Source organism: Dendropsophus ebraccatus, chromosome 1, assembly GCF_027789765.1.
Source record: "Dendropsophus ebraccatus isolate aDenEbr1 chromosome 1, aDenEbr1.pat, whole genome shotgun sequence".
NCBI classification, from domain to species: Eukaryota; Metazoa; Chordata; class Amphibia; order Anura; family Hylidae; genus Dendropsophus; species Dendropsophus ebraccatus.
In genome coordinates, this window is record NC_091454.1 from 169,854,318 (window position 1) to 169,872,656 (window position 18,339).

The 18,339-nt window shown below is 47.2% G+C and overlaps 2 protein-coding genes across 2 annotated transcripts in view; both read left to right on the top strand.

The window, feature by feature from the left end:
• LOC138801534 (aminopeptidase Ey-like) overlaps positions 1 to 3,383 on the top strand; it is a 32,218-nt gene extending 28,835 nt beyond the window's left edge. The window contains exons 17-20 of the mRNA XM_069984456.1: positions 1,088 to 1,255; positions 2,600 to 2,740; positions 2,997 to 3,075; positions 3,182 to 3,383. Of these exons, the coding sequence (XP_069840557.1) occupies positions 1,088 to 1,255; positions 2,600 to 2,740; positions 2,997 to 3,075; positions 3,182 to 3,337 (544 nt within the window). The 3' untranslated portion in view covers positions 3,338 to 3,383. The remainder of the gene's footprint in view (positions 1 to 1,087; positions 1,256 to 2,599; positions 2,741 to 2,996; positions 3,076 to 3,181) is intronic.
• A 4,133-nt stretch (positions 3,384 to 7,516) lies between these two features.
• On the top strand, positions 7,517 to 18,124 carry NGRN (neugrin, neurite outgrowth associated). Its single transcript, XM_069956659.1, has 3 exons — positions 7,517 to 7,743; positions 15,441 to 15,551; positions 16,814 to 18,124. Exons 1-3 carry the CDS (start codon positions 7,565 to 7,567, stop codon positions 17,448 to 17,450), a joined length of 927 nt encoding a protein of 308 aa, XP_069812760.1. The 5' UTR covers positions 7,517 to 7,564; the 3' UTR covers positions 17,451 to 18,124.
• The last annotated feature ends 215 nt before the right edge of the window (positions 18,125 to 18,339 follow it).

Sequence of the window (18,339 nt, forward strand, 5' to 3'; positions counted from 1 at the left end):
GCATGTGAGAGGGAGAAGGGGGTTATGGAGAAAATGGGTGCAAGGTGCTATGTGAGTGGAAATGAAAGAAACTGCAGCAGGATACCAGCAAGGAAGGTGTTCCATCACTAAATCCCCTTTGTCTAAGCAGTGAACTGCAGCTGCTTCTGCTAATAATCTAAAATGAGGGGGAGGGGTTACCTTCAGGAGGCAGCACTGTGTACATAGCAAGAGCATATATAAGTATTTACACTAAAAGCGGCTGCCCAGAAAGTTATGATATTAATAGTCAATGTCAGACTGGGGTACCTTGGGCCCACCAGGGAAAATGATTCTAGGGGCCCACTCTAAATATACAGATATAACAGCAAACCTTTCACGTTAGTACAGCAACATTGCTAGATCTGTGTATGTGACCAGTAATGCCTCAGTGTCCTACAGTGTCTCTACTCAGTGTGAACATACCCTAATGGGGGAAAACTAGATACATAACTGACTACCTCATTCACATCTCAATGTCCTTTACAGTCTATGTTCTAACTTAGTAAAGTAAAATCCTTGCTATGGCTATGTTCACTCACTTTTTTTTAAGTGAAAAGTTTTTTTATAATAATGGGCATAAAAAATTATCATGATCATTATTTACAGCCATCCTTATCAAATAACGCTTGTTACTATCAAGAACTCAGCTGTTTTTTCAATTTAAAAAAGGTGTGTATATATAGCCTTAGGCTGGGTTCACACTACGTATATTTCAGTCAGTATTGTGGTCCTCATATTGCAACCAAAACCAGGAGTGGATTAAAAACACAGAAAGGATCTGTTCACACAATGTTGAAATTGAGAGGATGGCCGCCATATAACAGTAAATAACTGCCATTATTTCAATATAACAGCCGTTGTTTTAAAATAACAGCAAATATTTGCCATTAAATGGCGGCCATCCACTCAATTTCAACATTGTGTGAACAGAGCCTTTCTGTATTTTCAATCCACTCCTGGTTTTGGTTGCAATATGAGGACCACAATACTGACTGAAATATACGTAGTGTGAACCCAGCCATAAACTGTAACAAAGTGATGTTGTTTTGTGTTTCTATGTGATCAGCATTCATCCAAATTTGAGGTCCACAATCTACTGCACTGCTGTAGCTCAAGGGGGAGCGGAAGAATGGGAGTTTGTATGGGAAAAGTTTAACAGCACCACTAATGCGCAAGAGGCTGACAAACTCCGAGCCGCTCTGGCATGTAGTAAGGAACCCTGGATCCTGAACAGGTAAACGAGTTGAAAAGACTTGAGCAATATATTTTTGCCAAGTTATTCAAAAGCCATTTATATACATAAAGGCAACTGTTTACCATATAGCTAACCAATCCTGTTCCCGCTTATTCCCACTATCTTCTAAATACAACACAACCATAAGACGACTAATGCATGTAATACAATTTCCTGTACTCTGTGCTTTATTTAAAGGGGTTATCCAAGATTAAAAATACATAGCTGCTTTGTTCCAAAAATAGTGCCACTCTGGACAGATCAAGAAATTGACAGGCATCAAGAAACATATCCTGAAATCTATTTTCGTTGGCCCTATGTTGCATATAAAAATTTACTAACTTGGTACTTTTGACAAAGTAAGCCGTAAGAAAAGAAAGCTAAAAATACATGAGGACTCTTCATATTTTAGTAAAAAAATATATATATATAAAAATAAAATTATTTCTAATATAACAAATATTACTTATAACACAACATTTGCTAAGCATTAGTTTAAATTTCACAAAGTGTATTATACACCATCATTTATATATACATTTGGAACAGATATTCAGTTTAGTGCCGTAAAGCCTCTATTACACGGGACGACCCATCAGGTCAGCACTCGCTTGCTCCTTGCTCCCAGCCAGTGCTATTGCACGTGCAGGGAGCTGTGAAGAAGGGAGCTGCCCGGGTGATCGCTAGATTGTCCCCACAACCCATAGAAGATAGTGGCGGTCTGCTGCCACCAATCCTATTACATGGAGCGACTGCAGCATATCACTGCTATCCTGGTCGTTGCCTTTTTAACATGTTGAAAGATAATGATCAGCCGGCGTCGTTGCAAAAACAGATTGCAAATTGGATTAACAAAGCCTAAGAGGAACATTTACTAAGATGGGCGAACTCATACCCTAGTCTTAAATAAATCCCTGTCCCATTTACCCATCCAGGTTTATGAAAAGGAGCACACCTCTTAGTAAAGCCAGCACGAACGGCACTTGTCACAGGGCTGCGTAAGGGCTGCAGCAAGTGTAGATTTCTGCATAGTTCATGCATGTTTTCAAATGTAAACCATGATAACTTAGGAGTGGGAAAAGCCACGCCTCCCCTGTCTTGCCCTGCCCCCCTCCCCCGCCTGCCCATCAGGTAAATGGGCTTACGGGGGGTGTATGCCACAGAAAAAGCCAAAATCTCATTTTTACGGAGTATGCCTTATGTACCCATAAGTGTTTTCATGATACAGGCCATCTTGATAGTGACTGTTAAGACATGACACAAGAGAGCCCTCTGGGCATTTTACCTTCTGGGCTTTTGTTAGGAAGATCTTATTTTTGTTCTTCATACTTTTTCACTTGGCAGACTGTTAGAGTTTTCCTTGGATCCTACAAAAATCCGAAAACAAGATACAATTTCCACAATTACCAATGTTGCTAGTAATGTTATAGGCCAAAGTCTTGCCTGGGACTTCGTCAGAGCCAATTGGCGGACAATCTGTGAAAAGTAAGTGCCTTCTTTTTAAGGTTATAAATGAATAATTAATTCAGATGCAATACACAAAGGGGGAGATTTATCAAAGGGTGTAAAATTTAGACTGGTGCAAACTGGCCACAGCAACCAATCACAGCTCAGCTTTCCTTTCACCAGAGCTGGAAGCTGAGCTGTGATTGGTGGCTGTGGCCAGTTTGCACCAGTCTAAATTTTACACCCTTTGATAAATCTCCCCCAAAATGTTTAATCTTCAATTTTTGTTTGGTAGCTATGGAGAGTCTTTTTCCTTTGGCAATCTTCTTACTGGAGTCTCTACAAGATTTTCTACAGATTTAGAACTTGGCCAAGTAAGTAAAATTATTTTGAACAATTCATCAAATTCTGTCAGATTCTGTCATATTCTCTACAGAGTTACTGAAGTCAAATTTTTCTTTCTTCCCACTTTCCTCCCAGCTTCAGCAATTTAAAGAAGACAATAAAGAAGTTGGTTTTGGCACAGCAAGTCGTACTCTGGACCAAACCATAGAAAAGACAATAGCAAATTCCAAATGGGTAAATCAGAACAAAGCTGTCGTAAAGGAATGGTTTGAGGCTGCAGTAAATCCTTAAAGGACATATGAAAATGTCTACTTATAATAAACATGTTATCAAACTACATGTGCCTCCTTTAAAAAAAAAAAAGTTTTTGGGTCTCCTTAGTGGAAAAGAAAAACTAAAACCGTAGAAATATATCCTGAGAAGACTCCTTCTACTAGACTGATGTTCATTACCCTCATTTCCCGAGTGACTGGAAAACCCAGATTTGCTAAAAATGTGTTTCCATTAGAGATGAGAGAACCTCAGGCATGCTCGAGAACATTCGAACCTGGTCATTCGGCATTTGATTAGCGGTGGCTGCTGAAGTTGGATAAAGCCCTAAGGCTATGTGGAAATCATGGATATAGTCATTGGCTGTATCCATGTTTTCCAGACAACCTCAGAGTAGGGCTGGGCGATATGGCCAAAAAATAAAATCTCGATTTTTAAAAAATTTTGGACGATTCTCGATTTAAATCTCGATTTTTTTGTTTTTGCTAAATAAATAGGACATTTTTCTCCCTGCAGCATCAGATACGATTTTATTGACGTTTGAGACAACTATATTGTTTCCCAGTGTAACAGTGCTCCCCCTGTGCCCCTATGTAGTAGACAAACACATTGTGTGCCCCATATAAGTAGTTTTCCCAAATATGTGCCCTATGTACTCTGTGCCCCCATATAGTATAGGCGATCTTCTTTGTGCCTTCATCTAGGTAGGGAGTAGTAGTGAGGGTATAGTGGATAAGGGGTGTAATAGTACAGGTAAAGATGAGGAGTGTGGTAGTAGTACAGGTATAGATGATGGGTGTAGTAGTACTACTGAGGGGGTATGGGGCGGACTGGGGGTCACTGAGTGGGTATGGGGCAGGCTGGGGGTCACTGAGGGGTATGAGGCAGGCTGGGGGTCACTGAGGGGTATGAAGCAGGCTAAGGGTCACTGAGGGGTATGGGGCAGGCTAAGGGTCACTGAGGGGTATGGGGCAGGCTGGGGGTCACTGAGGGGTATGAGGCAGGCTGGGGGTCACTGAGGGGTATGAGGCAGGCTGGGGGTCACTGAGGGGTATGGGGCAGGCTGGGGGTCACTGAGGGGTATGGGGCAGCTGAGGGGACACTGAGGGGTATGGGGCAGGCTGGGGGTCACTGAGGGGTATGAGGCAGGCTGGGGGTCACTGAGGGGTATGGGGCAGGCTGGGGGTCACTGAGGGGTATGGGGCAGGCTGGGGGTCACTGAGGGGTATGAGGCAGGCTGGGGGTCACTGAGGGGTATGGGGCAGGCTAAGGGTCACGGAGGGGTATGGGGCAGGCTGGGGGTCACTGAGGGGTATGAGGCAGGCTGGGGGTCACTGAGGGGTATGGGGCAGGCTGGGGGTCACTGAGGGGTATGGGGCAGCTGAGGGGACACTGAGGGGTATGGGGCAGGCTGGGGGTCACTGAGGGGTATGAGGCAGGCTGGGGGTCACTGAGGGGTATGGGGCAGGCTGGGGGTCACTGAGGGGTATGGGGCAGGCTGGGGGTCACTGAGGGATATGAAGCCGGCTGGGGGTCACTCAGGGGTATGGGGCAGCTGAGGGGACACTTAGGGGGTATGGGGCAGCTGAGGGGACACTGAGGGGGTATGGGGCAGCTGAGGGGACAGTGAGGGGGTATGGGGCAGCTGAGGGGACACTGAGGGGGTATGGGGCAGCTGAGGGGACACTGAGGGGGTATGGGGCAGCTGAGGGGACACTGAGGGGGTATGGGGCAGCTGAGGGGACACTGAGGGGGTATGGGGCAGCTGAGGGGGACTAGGCAGGCGTGGTAAAGTGTCAGGACTGCGCGGTGAGGTGCAGGGCCGGCGGTCAGGAGAGATGTGGTACCGGCGGCTCCAGCCTCTTCACAGAGCCGCGGCTGACCTCTCCCGCCCCTTACACGTTAGTGCCGCGCTGAGCTGCGTCCCGCTCTCTTCCTGTCACACGTGCAGGTCCTGTTCTGTGGAGGAGGCGGCAGGGATCGCAGCAGAAGGAGAGAACGTCGCTGCGGGTCCTGGAGCTGTACAGCGGGCAGCGACGTTCTCTCCTTCTGCTGCGATCCCTGCCGCCTCCTCCACAGAACAGGACCTGCACGTGTGACAGGAAGAGAGCGGGACGCAGCTCAGCGCGGCACTAACGTGTAAGGGGCGGAGAGGTCAGCCGCGGCTCTGTGAAGAGGCTGGAGCCGCCGATACATCTCTCCTGACCGCCGGCCCTGCACCTCACCGCGCAGTCCTGCAACTCTCTCCGGACCCGACACTTTACCGCGCCGCCCGCAATGATTTTTTGTGAAAATCGAATTTACGATTTTCACAAAAAATCAAATCGATTCTAACTGTCTGGGCGATTAATCGAATTAATTCGATTAATCGCCCAGCCCTACCTCAGAGCTTTATCCAAGTTCAGCAGCCACCACTAATCAAATGCTGAACGATTGGGTTCGGATGGACTCGAGCATGCTCAAGGTTCGCTCATCTCTAGTTTCCATGTATATATTGTACATACTTATGCTATACCGACTGTATGTGCCTAGGTTTTAAAGCCCTTCCTATATAGATATAGAAGGGACATCAATCCACAGCTCAGATTTAAATGTGCTTCCCCTGCATTGTATACTATACTAGACTTTTGATTATGGAGGTCATGGGTGGACTATACAGTTACATTTTATTTTACTAATAATAAAAAGTTTTCCAAAATAGTATGTATACCATGCAAAGTATCTATAAATACAATCTATAAAAATAAAAAAACTTATCTACCGGCAAAACTAGTCACAAAACAATCACCTATCCAGAGGACAGGTTGTGCCTGTGATCAATGGGAATTGGACTACTACGGTAGTACCCCCACTAATTGTAAAAAGCAAATATGAGAACAGCAGAATCCAACCTGAAATCTCATATAATCACAGACTTGTATATTGAGAACAGTCTGTGTATTTAGGGACCTATTATCAACCTGCACAAACTCCCCCTTCTGTTGCTACCTCTTGTAGCCCCAGTCTTAAAGGGGTTATCCAGCGCTACAAAACATGGCCATTTTCCCACTACTGTTGTCTCCAGTTTGGGTGGGGTTTTGAAACTCAGTTCCATTGAAGTAAATGGAGCTTAATTGCAAACTGCACCTGAACTGGAGACAACAGTAGGGGGAAAAGTGGCCATGTTTTTGTAGCGCTGGATAACCCCTTTAAAGGACCTCTCATGAGAAAATAACATTGTTGAAATAATGTTTTTGTATGTTAAATGGGTCGTCCAGCCTAAATTACACAGCTGCGGTAATGCCGGGGCTGCGGGGGACACAATGGTGCAGTATACTTATCTGTCCTGCTCCGCCACAGTTGCAGGTTCTCAGGTGGCTCGCTGTCCTCCACTTTCATCATTCTGATAACCTCCAGTGATGTGCTGTTCCCATAGGAAATGGTCATTCAGTATAAACAGTATAGTGCTGTCTATGCTGAGCGGTTCTTATCTATGGAAACAGCACATCATGGCACAAAGTTGTCAGAATGATGACGAGGTGGAGCACAGTGGGCAGCCCAGGTACCGCCAGCTGCAGCAGCTCCCCCGCAGCCCCAGCAGAAATGTACTTTTGTAATTTAATTAAAACTTTGCAATGGGGCCCGCCTTTTCTAGTTACACCACAGTTGCACACCACTTTATTAAAGCAATGAATTAACTAAAAAAAAAAAAAAAAAAAATCAGTTTCCGGAGTATCCCTTTAACTCTTCAAATCCATGGGCCGGACACTCTGCACATGACCCACAGAATTAAACCTTCTCTTACAGGGACAGTGCTGAGGAGAGTTATTTGCCTGGATGGTCTCTAAATATTGAGGACAGGCCTGGAAATTCACAATATAAGAAGGTTGCAGTGCACGCGTCACCGGACCGGACCCTAGGACTGTAACGTGTAACGTAAATCCAGAAAGCAGTATCCAAGACAGCTCTCCATGGGTCAGGTATTGGTAGTAGTACCAATACTTTGCACTGTGGAATAAGGGCTCACGTTATGACACTGCGAGTGCTGTCTTGGATACTGTTTGCTGAGTCTTGAAAGTTGAGCACTTCCGGCAGCTCTGCGTTCAGCAGGAGCCAGCGGCAGCATACTATATAGTGACAGCCAGCGGCCCCGCCCACACTGTGCTTGACTCCGCCCCCTCCGTCTGGACGATGCTCGGCAGGCTCAGGCAATGTAATAGAGCGCAGCTAAAATCGATGACGTCAGACTGAAGCAATCAATGTGCAGTAATGGCGGCCTCCCTGCAGACAGCCATGTGGAGACTCCGCAGGCTGTGGGCTTCTCATTGCCCCGTGCTCGGCAGCCGCAGCATACGGACCCGCTCGCCGGTAAATCATTCTCCCGGAGAAGAGCAGGAGCTGGAAAGTGACGATGAAACAGTGGAGGCCGTGGAGCAGGATATAAGGAGGTAGTGAGCGGCGTGGATGTGTGAGGGGTCCGCCCCAACAGCCCTCACTGCCGGCGCCGTCACACAGGAGGACCGAGGGCTCCGTGTTCTTATATACGCTGATATACGGTCACCGGATGGAAAGCGGAGGGCAGAGGCAGCGCACAGTGATAGGTCATTGCCTGTGCTGGCCACTAGGTGGTGCACAGGAGCTGACAGGTGTATTCCCTATTACAGTGATGTATGTTACAGTGTATACAGTGCAGGCAGCTGGAGTATGTTAGTGTATACAGTGCAGGCAGCTGGAGCAGTGTTACAGTGTATACAGTGCAGGCTGCTGGAGTATGGTACAGTGTATACAGTGCAGGCTGCTGGAGTATTGTACAGTGTATACAGTGTAGGCAGCTGGAGCAGTGTTACAGTGTATACAGTGTAGGCTGCTGGAGTATGGTACAGTGTATACAGTGCAGGCTGCTGGAGTATTGTACAGTGTATACAGTGTAGGCAGCTGGAGCAGTGTTACAGTGTATACAGTGCAGGCTGCTGGAGCAGTGTTAGTGTATACAGTGCAGGCTGCTGGAGCAGTGTTACAGTGTATACAGTGCAGGCTGCTGGAGTATGTTACAGTGTATACAGTGCAGGCAGCTGGAGCAGTGTTACAGTGTATACAGTGCAGGCTGCTGGAGCAGTGTTACAGTGTATACAGTGCAGGCTGCTGGAGTATGTTACAGTGTATACAGTGCAGGCAGCTGGAGCAGTGTTACAGTGTATACAGTGCAGGCTGCTGGAGCAGTGTACACAGTGCAGGCTGCTGGAGCAGTGTTACAGTGTATACAGTGCAGGCTGCTGGAGCAGTGTATACAGTGCAGGCTGCTGGAGCAGTGTTACAGTGTATACAGTGCAGGCTGCTGGAGCAGTGTATACAGTGCAGGCTGCTGGAGCAGTGTTACAGTGTATACAGTGCAGGCTGCTGGAGTATGGTACAGTGTATACAGTGCAGGCTGCTGGAGCAGTGTTACAGTGTATACAGTGCAGGCTGCTGGAGCAGTGTTACAGTGTATACAGTGCAGGCTGCTGGAGTATGGTACAGTGTATACAGTGCAGGCTGCTGGAGCAGTGTTACAGTGTATACAGTGCAGGCTGCTGGAGCAGTGTTACAGTGTATACAGTGCAGGCTGCTGGAGTATTGTACAGTGTATACAGTGCAGGCTGCTGGAGCAGTGTTACAGTGTATACAGTGCAGGCAGCTGTTACAGTGTATACAGTGCAGGCTGCTGGAGCAGTGTTAGTGTATACAGTGCAGGCTGCTGGAGCAGTGTTACAGTGTATACAGTGCAGGCTGCTGGAGCAGTGTTACAGTGTATACAGTGCAGGCTGCTGGAGCAGTGTTACAGTGTATACAGTGCAGGCTGCTGGAGCGGTGTTAGTGTATACAGTGCAGGCTGCTGGAGCAGTGTTACAGTGTATACAGTGCAGGCTGCTGGAGCAGTGTTACAGTGTATACAGTGCAGGCTGCTGGAGCAGTGTTACAGTGTATACAGTGTAGGCGGCTGGAGCAGGGTTAGTGTATACAGTGCAGGCTGCTGGAGCAGTGTTACAGTGTATACAGTGCAGGCTGCTGGAGCAGTGTTACAGTGTATACAGTGCAGGCTGCTGGAGCAGTGTTAGTGTATACAGTGCAGGCTGCTGGAGCAGTGTTACAGTGTATACAGTGCAGGCTGCTGGAGCAGTGTTACAGTGTATACAGTGCAGGCTGCTGGAGCAGTGTTACAGTGTATACAGTGCAGGCTGCTGGAGCAGTGTTACAGTGTATACAGTGCAGGCTGCTGGAGCAGTGTTACAGTGTATACAGTGCAGGCAGCTGGAGCAGTGTTACAGTGTATACAGTGCAGGCTGCTGGAGTATTGTACAGTGTATACAGTGCAGGCTGCTGGAGTATGGTACAGTGTATACAGTGTAGGCAGCTGGAGCAGTGTTACAGTGTATACAGTGCAGGCTGCTGGAGTATTGTACAGTGTATACAGTGCAGGCTGCTGGAGTATTGTACAGTGTATACAGTGTAGGCAGCTGGAGTATTGTACAGTGTAGGCAGCTGGAGTATTGTACAGTGTATACAGTGTAGGCAGCTGGAGTATTGTACAGTGTAGGCAGCTGGAGTATTGTACAGTGTATACAGTGCAGGCTGCTGGAGCAGTGTTACAGTGTATACAGTGCAGGCTGCTGGAGCAGTGTTACAGTGTATACAGTGCAGGCAGCTGTACCAGTGTTACAGTGTATACAGTGCAGGCTGCTGGAGCAGTGTTAGTGTATACAGTGCAGGCTGCTGGAGCAGTGTTACAGTGTATACAGTGCAGGCTGCTGGAGCAGTGTTACAGTGTATACAGTGCAGGCTGCTGGAGCAGTGTTACAGTGTATACAGTGCAGGCTGCTGGAGCAGTGTTACAGTGTATACAGTGCAGGCTGCTGGAGCAGTGTTACAGTGTATACAGTGCAGGCTGCTGGAGCAGTGTTACAGTGTATACAGTGCAGGCTGCTGGAGCAGTGTTACAGTGTATACAGTGCAGGCTGCTGGAGTATGGTACAGTGTATACAGTGTAGGCAGCTGGAGCAGTGTTACAGTGTATACAGTGCAGGCTGCTGGAGTATTGTACAGTGTATACAGTGCAGGCTGCTGGAGTATTGTACAGTGTATACAGTGCAGGCTGCTGGAGTATTGTACAGTGTATACAGTGCAGGCTGCTGGAGTATTGTACAGTGTATACAGTGTAGGCAGCTGGAGTATTGTACAGTGTATACAGTGCAGGCTGCTGGAGTATTGTACAGTGTATACAGTGTAGGCAGCTGGAGTATTGTACAGTGTAGGCAGCTGGAGTATTGTACAGTGTATACAGTGCAGGCTGCTGGAGTATTGTACAGTGTATACAGTGCAGGCTGCTGGAGTATTGTACAGTGTATACAGTGTAGGCAGCTGGAGTATTGTACAGTGTAGGCAGCTGGAGTATTGTACAGTGTATACAGTGCAGGCTGCTGGAGTATTGTACAGTGTATACAGTGTAGGCAGCTGGAGTATTGTACAGTGTAGGCAGCTGGAGTATTGTACAGTGTATACAGTGTAGGCAGCTGGAGTATTGTACAGTGTAGGCAGCTGGAGTATTGTACAGTGTATACAGTGTAGGCAGCTGGAGTATTGTACAGTGTAGGCAGCTGGAGTATTGTACAGTGTATACAGTGCAGGCTGCTGGAGCAGTGTTACAGTGTATACAGTGCAGGCTGCTGGAGCAGTGTTACAGTGTATACAGTGCAGGCTGCTGGAGTATGGTACAGTGTATACAGTGTAGGCAGCTGGAGCAGTGTTAGTGTATACAGTGCAGGCTGCTGGAGTATTGTACAGTGTATACAGTGCAGGCTGCTGGAGTATTGTACAGTGTATACAGTGCAGGCTGCTGGAGTATTGTACAGTGTATACAGTGCAGGCTGCTGGAGTATTGTACAGTGTATACAGTGTAGGCAGCTGGAGTATTGTACAGTGTAGGCAGCTGGAGTATTGTACAGTGTATACAGTGCAGGCTGCTGGAGTATTGTACAGTGTATACAGTGTAGGCAGCTGGAGTATTGTACAGTGTATACAGTGCAGGCTGCTGGAGTATTGTACAGTGTATACAGTGCAGGCTGCTGGAGTATTGTACAGTGTATACAGTGTAGGCAGCTGGAGTATTGTACAGTGTAGGCAGCTGGAGTATTGTACAGTGTATACAGTGCAGGCTGCTGGAGTATTGTACAGTGTATACAGTGTAGGCAGCTGGAGTATTGTACAGTGTAGGCAGCTGGAGTATTGTACAGTGTATACAGTGCAGGCTGCTGGAGTATGGTACAGTGTATACAGTGCAGGCTGCTGGAGTATTGTACAGTGTAGGCAGCTGGAGTATGGTACAGTGTATACAGTGCAGGCTGCTGGAGCAGTGTTAGTGTATACAGTGCAGGCTGCTGGAGTATGGTACAGTGTATACAGTGCAGGCGGCTGGAGCACTGTTACAGTGTATACAGTGTAGGCAGCTGGAGTATGGTACAGTGTAGGCAGCTGGAGTATGTTACAGTGTATACAGTGCAGGCTGCTGGAGTATTGTACAGTGTATACAGTGCAGGCAGCTGGAGCAGTGTTACAGTGTATACAGTGCAGGCTGCTGGAGCAGTGTTACAGTGTATACAGTGCAGGCTGCTGGAGTATGGTACAGTGTATACAGTGCAGGCTGCTGGAGTATGGTACAGTGTATACAGTGCAGGCTGCTGGAGCAGTGTTACAGTGTATACAGTGCAGGCTGCTGGAGCACTGTTAGTGTATACAGTGCAGGCTGCTGGAGTATGGTACAGTGTATACAGTGCAGGCTGCTGGAGCACTGTTACAGTGTATACAGTGCAGGCTGCTGGAGTATGGTACAGTGTATACAGTGCAGGCGGCTGGGGCAGTGTTAGTGTATACAGTGCAGGCTGCTGGAGCAGTGTTACAGTGTAGGCGGCTGGAGCAGTGTTACAGTGTATACAGTGCAGGCTGCTGGAGTATGGTACAGTGTATACAGTGCAGGCTGCTGGAGTATGGTACAGTGTATACAGTGCAGGCGGCTGGGGCAGTGTTAGTGTATACAGTGCAGGCTGCTGGAGCAGTGTTACAGTGTATACAGTGCAGGCTGCTGGAGTATGTTACAGTGTATACAGTGCAGGCTGCTGGAGCAGTGTTACAGTGTATACAGTGCAGGCGGCTGGAGTATGGTACAGTGTATACAGTGCAGGCTGCTGGAGTATTGTACAGTGTATACAGTGTAGGCAGCTGGAGCAGTGTTACAGTGTATACAGTGCAGGCTGCTGGAGTATGTTACAGTGTATACAGTGCAGGCTGCTGGAGCAGTGTTACAGTGTATACAGTGCAGGCTGCTGGAGCAGTGTATACAGTGCAGGCTGCTGGAGCAGTGTTACAGTGTATACAGTGCAGGCTGCTGGAGTATGGTACAGTGTATACAGTGCAGGCTGCTGGAGCAGTGTTACAGTGTATACAGTGCAGGCTGCTGGAGCAGTGTTACAGTGTATACAGTGCAGGCAGCTGGACCAGTGTTACAGTGTATACAGTGCAGGCTGCTGGAGCAGTGTTAGTGTATACAGTGCAGGCTGCTGGAGCAGTGTTACAGTGTATACAGTGCAGGCTGCTGGAGCAGTGTTACAGTGTATACAGTGCAGGCTGCTGGAGCAGTGTTACAGTGTATACAGTGCAGGCTGCTGGAGCAGTGTTACAGTGTATACAGTGCAGGCTGCTGGAGCAGTGTTACAGTGTATACAGTGCAGGCTGCTGGAGTATTGTACAGTGTATACAGTGTAGGCAGCTGGAGCAGTGTTACAGTGTATACAGTGCAGGCTGCTGGAGTATTGTACAGTGTATACAGTGTAGGCAGCTGGAGTATTGTACAGTGTATACAGTGCAGGCTGCTGGAGTATTGTACAGTGTAGGCAGCTGGAGTATTGTACAGTGTATACAGTGCAGGCTGCTGGAGTATTGTACAGTGTATACAGTGTAGGCAGCTGGAGTATTGTACAGTGTAGGCAGCTGGAGTATTGTACAGTGTATACAGTGCAGGCTGCTGGAGTATTGTACAGTGTATACAGTGTAGGCAGCTGGAGTATTGTACAGTGTAGGCAGCTGGAGTATTGTACAGTGTATACAGTGCAGGCTGCTGGAGTATGGTACAGTGTATACAGTGCAGGCTGCTGGAGTATTGTACAGTGTAGGCAGCTGGAGTATGGTACAGTGTATACAGTGCAGGCTGCTGGAGCAGTGTTAGTGTATACAGTGCAGGCTGCTGGAGTATGGTACAGTGTATACAGTGTAGGCAGCTGGAGCAGTGTTACAGTGTATACAGTGCAGGCTGCTGGAGTATGGTACAGTGTATACAGTGCAGGCGGCTGGAGCACTGTTACAGTGTATACAGTGTAGGCAGCTGGAGTATGGTACAGTGTAGGCAGCTGGAGTATGGTACAGTGTATACAGTGCAGGCAGCTGGAGTATGGTACAGTGTATACAGTGCAGGCAGCTGGAGTATGTTACAGTGTATACAGTGCAGGCTGCTGGAGCAGTGTTACAGTGTATACAGTGCAGGCTGCTGGAGTATGGTACAGTGTATACAGTGCAGGCAGCTGGAGCAGTGTTACAGTGTATACAGTGCAGGCTGCTGGAGCAGTGTTACAGTGTATACAGTGCAGGCTGCTGGAGCAGTGTTAGTGTATACAGTGCAGGCTGCTGGAGCAGTGTTACAGTGTATACAGTGCAGGCTGCTGGAGCAGTGTTACAGTGTATACAGTGCAGGCTGCTGGAGTATTGTACAGTGTATACAGTGTAGGCAGCTGGAGCAGTGTTACAGTGTATACAGTGCAGGCTGCTGGAGTATTGTACAGTGTATACAGTGTAGGCAGCTGGAGTATTGTACAGTGTAGGCAGCTGGAGTATTGTACAGTGTATACAGTGCAGGCTGCTGGAGTATTGTACAGTGTATACAGTGTAGGCAGCTGGAGTATTGTACAGTGTAGGCAGCTGGAGTATTGTACAGTGTATACAGTGCAGGCTGCTGGAGTATGGTACAGTGTATACAGTGCAGGCTGCTGGAGCAGTGTTACAGTGTAGGCAGCTGGAGTATGGTACAGTGTATACAGTGCAGGCTGCTGGAGCAGTGTTAGTGTATACAGTGCAGGCTGCTGGAGTATGGTACAGTGTATACAGTGTAGGCAGCTGGAGCAGTGTTACAGTGTATACAGTGCAGGCTGCTGGAGTATGGTACAGTGTATACAGTGCAGGCGGCTGGAGCACTGTTACAGTGTATACAGTGTAGGCAGCTGGAGTATGGTACAGTGTAGGCAGCTGGAGTATGGTACAGTGTATACAGTGCAGGCAGCTGGAGTATGGTACAGTGTATACAGTGCAGGCAGCTGGAGTATGTTACAGTGTATACAGTGCAGGCTGCTGGAGCAGTGTTACAGTGTATACAGTGCAGGCTGCTGGAGTATGGTACAGTGTATACAGTGCAGGCAGCTGGAGTATGGTACAGTGTATACAGTGCAGGCTGCTGGAGCAGTGTTACAGTGTATACAGTGCAGGCTGCTGGAGTATGGTACAGTGTATACAGTGCAGGCGGCTGGGGCAGTGTTAGTGTATACAGTGCAGGCTGCTGGAGCAGTGTTACAGTGTAGGCGGCTGGAGCAGTGTTACAGTGTATACAGTGCAGGCTGCTGGAGTATGGTACAGTGTATACAGTGCAGGCTGCTGGAGTATGGTACAGTGTATACAGTGCAGGCGGCTGGGGCAGTGTTAGTGTATACAGTGCAGGCTGCTGGAGCAGTGTTACAGTGTAGGCGGCTGGAGCAGTGTTACAGTGTATACAGTGCAGGCGGCTGGAGCAGTTACAGTGTATACATGACAGACCCATAATAAGTCAGTATAGGGGATAATAGATGATGATTAATAACAGATGTGCGGAAGACAAGATGCCAAAGTGAACGGATGCTAATCTGTACCACAGTAGCGGTTATGCTGCAGACCATTAATCTTTATTAAGAACTTGGTGAACTTGGTGTAAGGAGTAAAGCATGGGGTATCCTAGAAGCAATCAATAGATCACATTTTCCGATTAGTAATGACTGCCCTGAGTATCATTATAAGTGAATGGTGGTTTTGCTTCCATCAGTGCACTGAAGAGACATCAGAAAGTGATACAGCTGAAACGAATGAAGAAGGAGATGGAGCCTCCTGAAGCTCCTGAGAGACGTCTAACCTGGAATGCAATACAGCAGATAAGGTACAAAATAAAGATTACAAAAAACCTGTAGAGCTATGTGTTGGTGCTAACCACCTTTTAAAATGCAGCTCCTGCCACCCCCAGCAAAAAATTGACGTTTCCCAGGAAAGCCGCTGCCAGCCATGTATTTTTTCTGTAGCATTCACTAGAGGAGAAATGTATTACATAACGACCATGCAGATAAATATAAAGACAGCCGGAACGGGAACCATTTATACTGAGCAGTGCTCTGTCTATTTCATAGAGTGGGCTCACAAGAGAGGACTCCTAAATCCAACCCTACCCTATTCTATTAATGGACTCACCAGACCTATAATATACCTGTAGCAAAACATAGTTTGATGTAGGTAATTTTTACCATTTTACTGCCCACTCTAAATAAGAATATGTAACTTATTTTGTGTACCTATCACAGAAAAAAATATTTGACATGTCAAAGACTAATCAGGAGAACTCTCATTGAAGTGAATGGGAGCAGGCCTGCAGTAAACCAGCACAGCCAGTACACCGTGTATGCTAAAACACTGCAGAGACACCGTCGCGTGTCTCGACGTCAGTGACCTAGCGAGACCTTCCTCCGGGAAGGAACAACTAAGCCAAGGAATGTCTCCAATCAAGGAAACCACCAAAGCAAGGTATCCATCCACAGACAGCTGTTCAGGGTGTTTGCCCCTCATCGGTGTGGAATACGATTCTGGCTAGTGGGAGCAACGCCTAGATACACTGACTTCCAGACACGTGATTATGTTTATGTGGTGTTTTGATTGATCACCCTGAGGTTGACCAGCGTCTTTTTCCATGCACTTATTAGGCATTGCTCCCACTAGCCAGAATCCTACTCCACACTGATGAAGGGCAAACACCCCGAAACAGCTGTCTGTGGATGGGTACCTTGCTTTGGTGGTTTCCTTGACTATAGACATGCCTTGGCTTGGTTGTTCCTTCCTGGAGGAAGGTCTGGCTAGCTCACGGACATTGAGACACGTGATGGTGTCTCCTCAGTGTTTCTACACCGTGTATGGTGCCTTTGGCTATATACAGCATTTTGTGAGCACTGCTCTGGCAAACAGCTGATCAGTGTAGGTTCCAGTTGTCGATCTATTGAATGTCATCAATCATAGCTCCACCATAGCTGAGCTGTAATTGGTTTCTATGGGCAAAATACACCTGGGCCATGGTATTGCTATATGAAGACAGTGAATGATTCGAAGCTGTGTCCATTTCACTGGGGGAATCACAGAGTTGTCACTTATATTTCTCAGGTACTTGAGAGAGGAGTTCCCTGAAGAATGGCCGCTGTCCAGACTGGCTGTGGGATTTAATGTGAGTACTGATGTCATAAAGAAAGTGCTGAGGTCAAAATTTATACCAAGTGAATCAAGAAGAATAAAACAAGATGCTGCCGCTTCCAGAGTTCATGGACAAAATTCTTCAGGTTCTTCAAATGATCAGCTACAGCTCGGGCCGCCTTCCAAAGCTCTTATTACCAAAGAACAGCCGTTATTACCACTTAAGGGAAATCAAAGACAATTGCTTCTCAGCCAGTCCAGGCAACTTCTTCCTCCTCCTCCAAAAGCATCAGAGTCCTCTGTATTGTCTGTACAGACTGCATTTGTGACTAAATCTCTTGCCAGACCACAGGAGCCTCAAGGCTCAGTGCAAGGTGTATTTCATGCTGTGTCCAGTCAGGGTCTGACTACGAGTGTACAGGAAGAAGCTGACCAGACCCTGAATGAAGGAATCGATAAAACCAGACATGATGAGAAATGGGATGGAGAAGTATTAAGTGACAAGGAAATGGAAGAATTAGCAAACACCGGTGTTCTGTGTAACATGAAGGTTGTACAACATGGAAGAGAATTTTTTGATAGTGATGGTAACTTTCTCTACAGAATTTGACTGTAAAGGAAATCTGTCATCTCTTTCATGCAGCCTTAACCATCGCTCAGTCTTCAAGTCCACGGGCTTCTTCTATCCTCATTGGCCTTCATTGATTGATCTGTTCCTATACCCATATACAGAGAGATCTATCAATCAGGGCTGGGTTGATCAGAAAGAAGTCGACAGGGTCTGACCCGATGACTCGTGGTTTAGGCAACAAGACTGTGATGACAGGTTCATTGTAATGTTGACCATCACATGGACTCTAGTCTGTAGTGACTACTTTATACAAAATGTATTGGGGAATTCTTTGTATTCATACAAATTGTACCAGTTTATAGAATATAAAGATTCTTGTATTACTTGAAGACAAACGTTGACATTTGTATCTTGGATCTTTACCAAGTAAAAGTACAATCACCGAGAAATTGCTGTGCTCCTGGTTCGGAGGTTTTGTATTTTGGGTTATAGAGTGGAACTTTTTGAACCCATGTCTGTTGGATGCTGCTGGGCCCCCTGGCTGTAACATGGCTTCCATTCTTATGTGTGTCCCTAGGACATATATGGTGGCATCCCAACCACCCTTGTATGTGGTAAATGCTCTTTCCAAGTGGGCTAAATAAGCTGTAGTGATGGCATGATCATGTGACCAGATTCCTGTGTGGACAGATCTATTCTGATCTGCCAATCATAAAAGTCCAGCTGTAGAGTAAAGCTCACACTGGAGAAGGGGGGTAGGGAAGAGGGGCGTATATAGGGACAGTGTGACTGAGAAAGGAAGGCATTTTTGTGGGGCATAGAGCAGTGTAATAATTGGGGAAGGGTAGGTGTGGCATATCTGGGTAGAGTGTGTGAGAATTAGGGACTTAGGGGGCATGTATGTGATAAACTGATCCATGACCTGTGG

What these genes read in the sequence shown, in the direction of transcription:
- NGRN (XM_069956659.1), top strand. Translation starts at nt 7,565, where the DNA reads ATGGCGGCCTCCCTGCAGACAGCCATGTGGAGACTCCGCAGGCTGTGG. An exon ending in GTGGAGCAGGATATAAGGAG is followed by an intron (nt 7,744 to 15,440) that starts GTAGTGAGCGGC and finishes TGCTTCCATCAG; the next exon opens with TGCACTGAAGAGACATCAGA. An exon ending in AATGCAATACAGCAGATAAG is followed by an intron (nt 15,552 to 16,813) that starts GTACAAAATAAA and finishes TATATTTCTCAG; the next exon opens with GTACTTGAGAGAGGAGTTCC.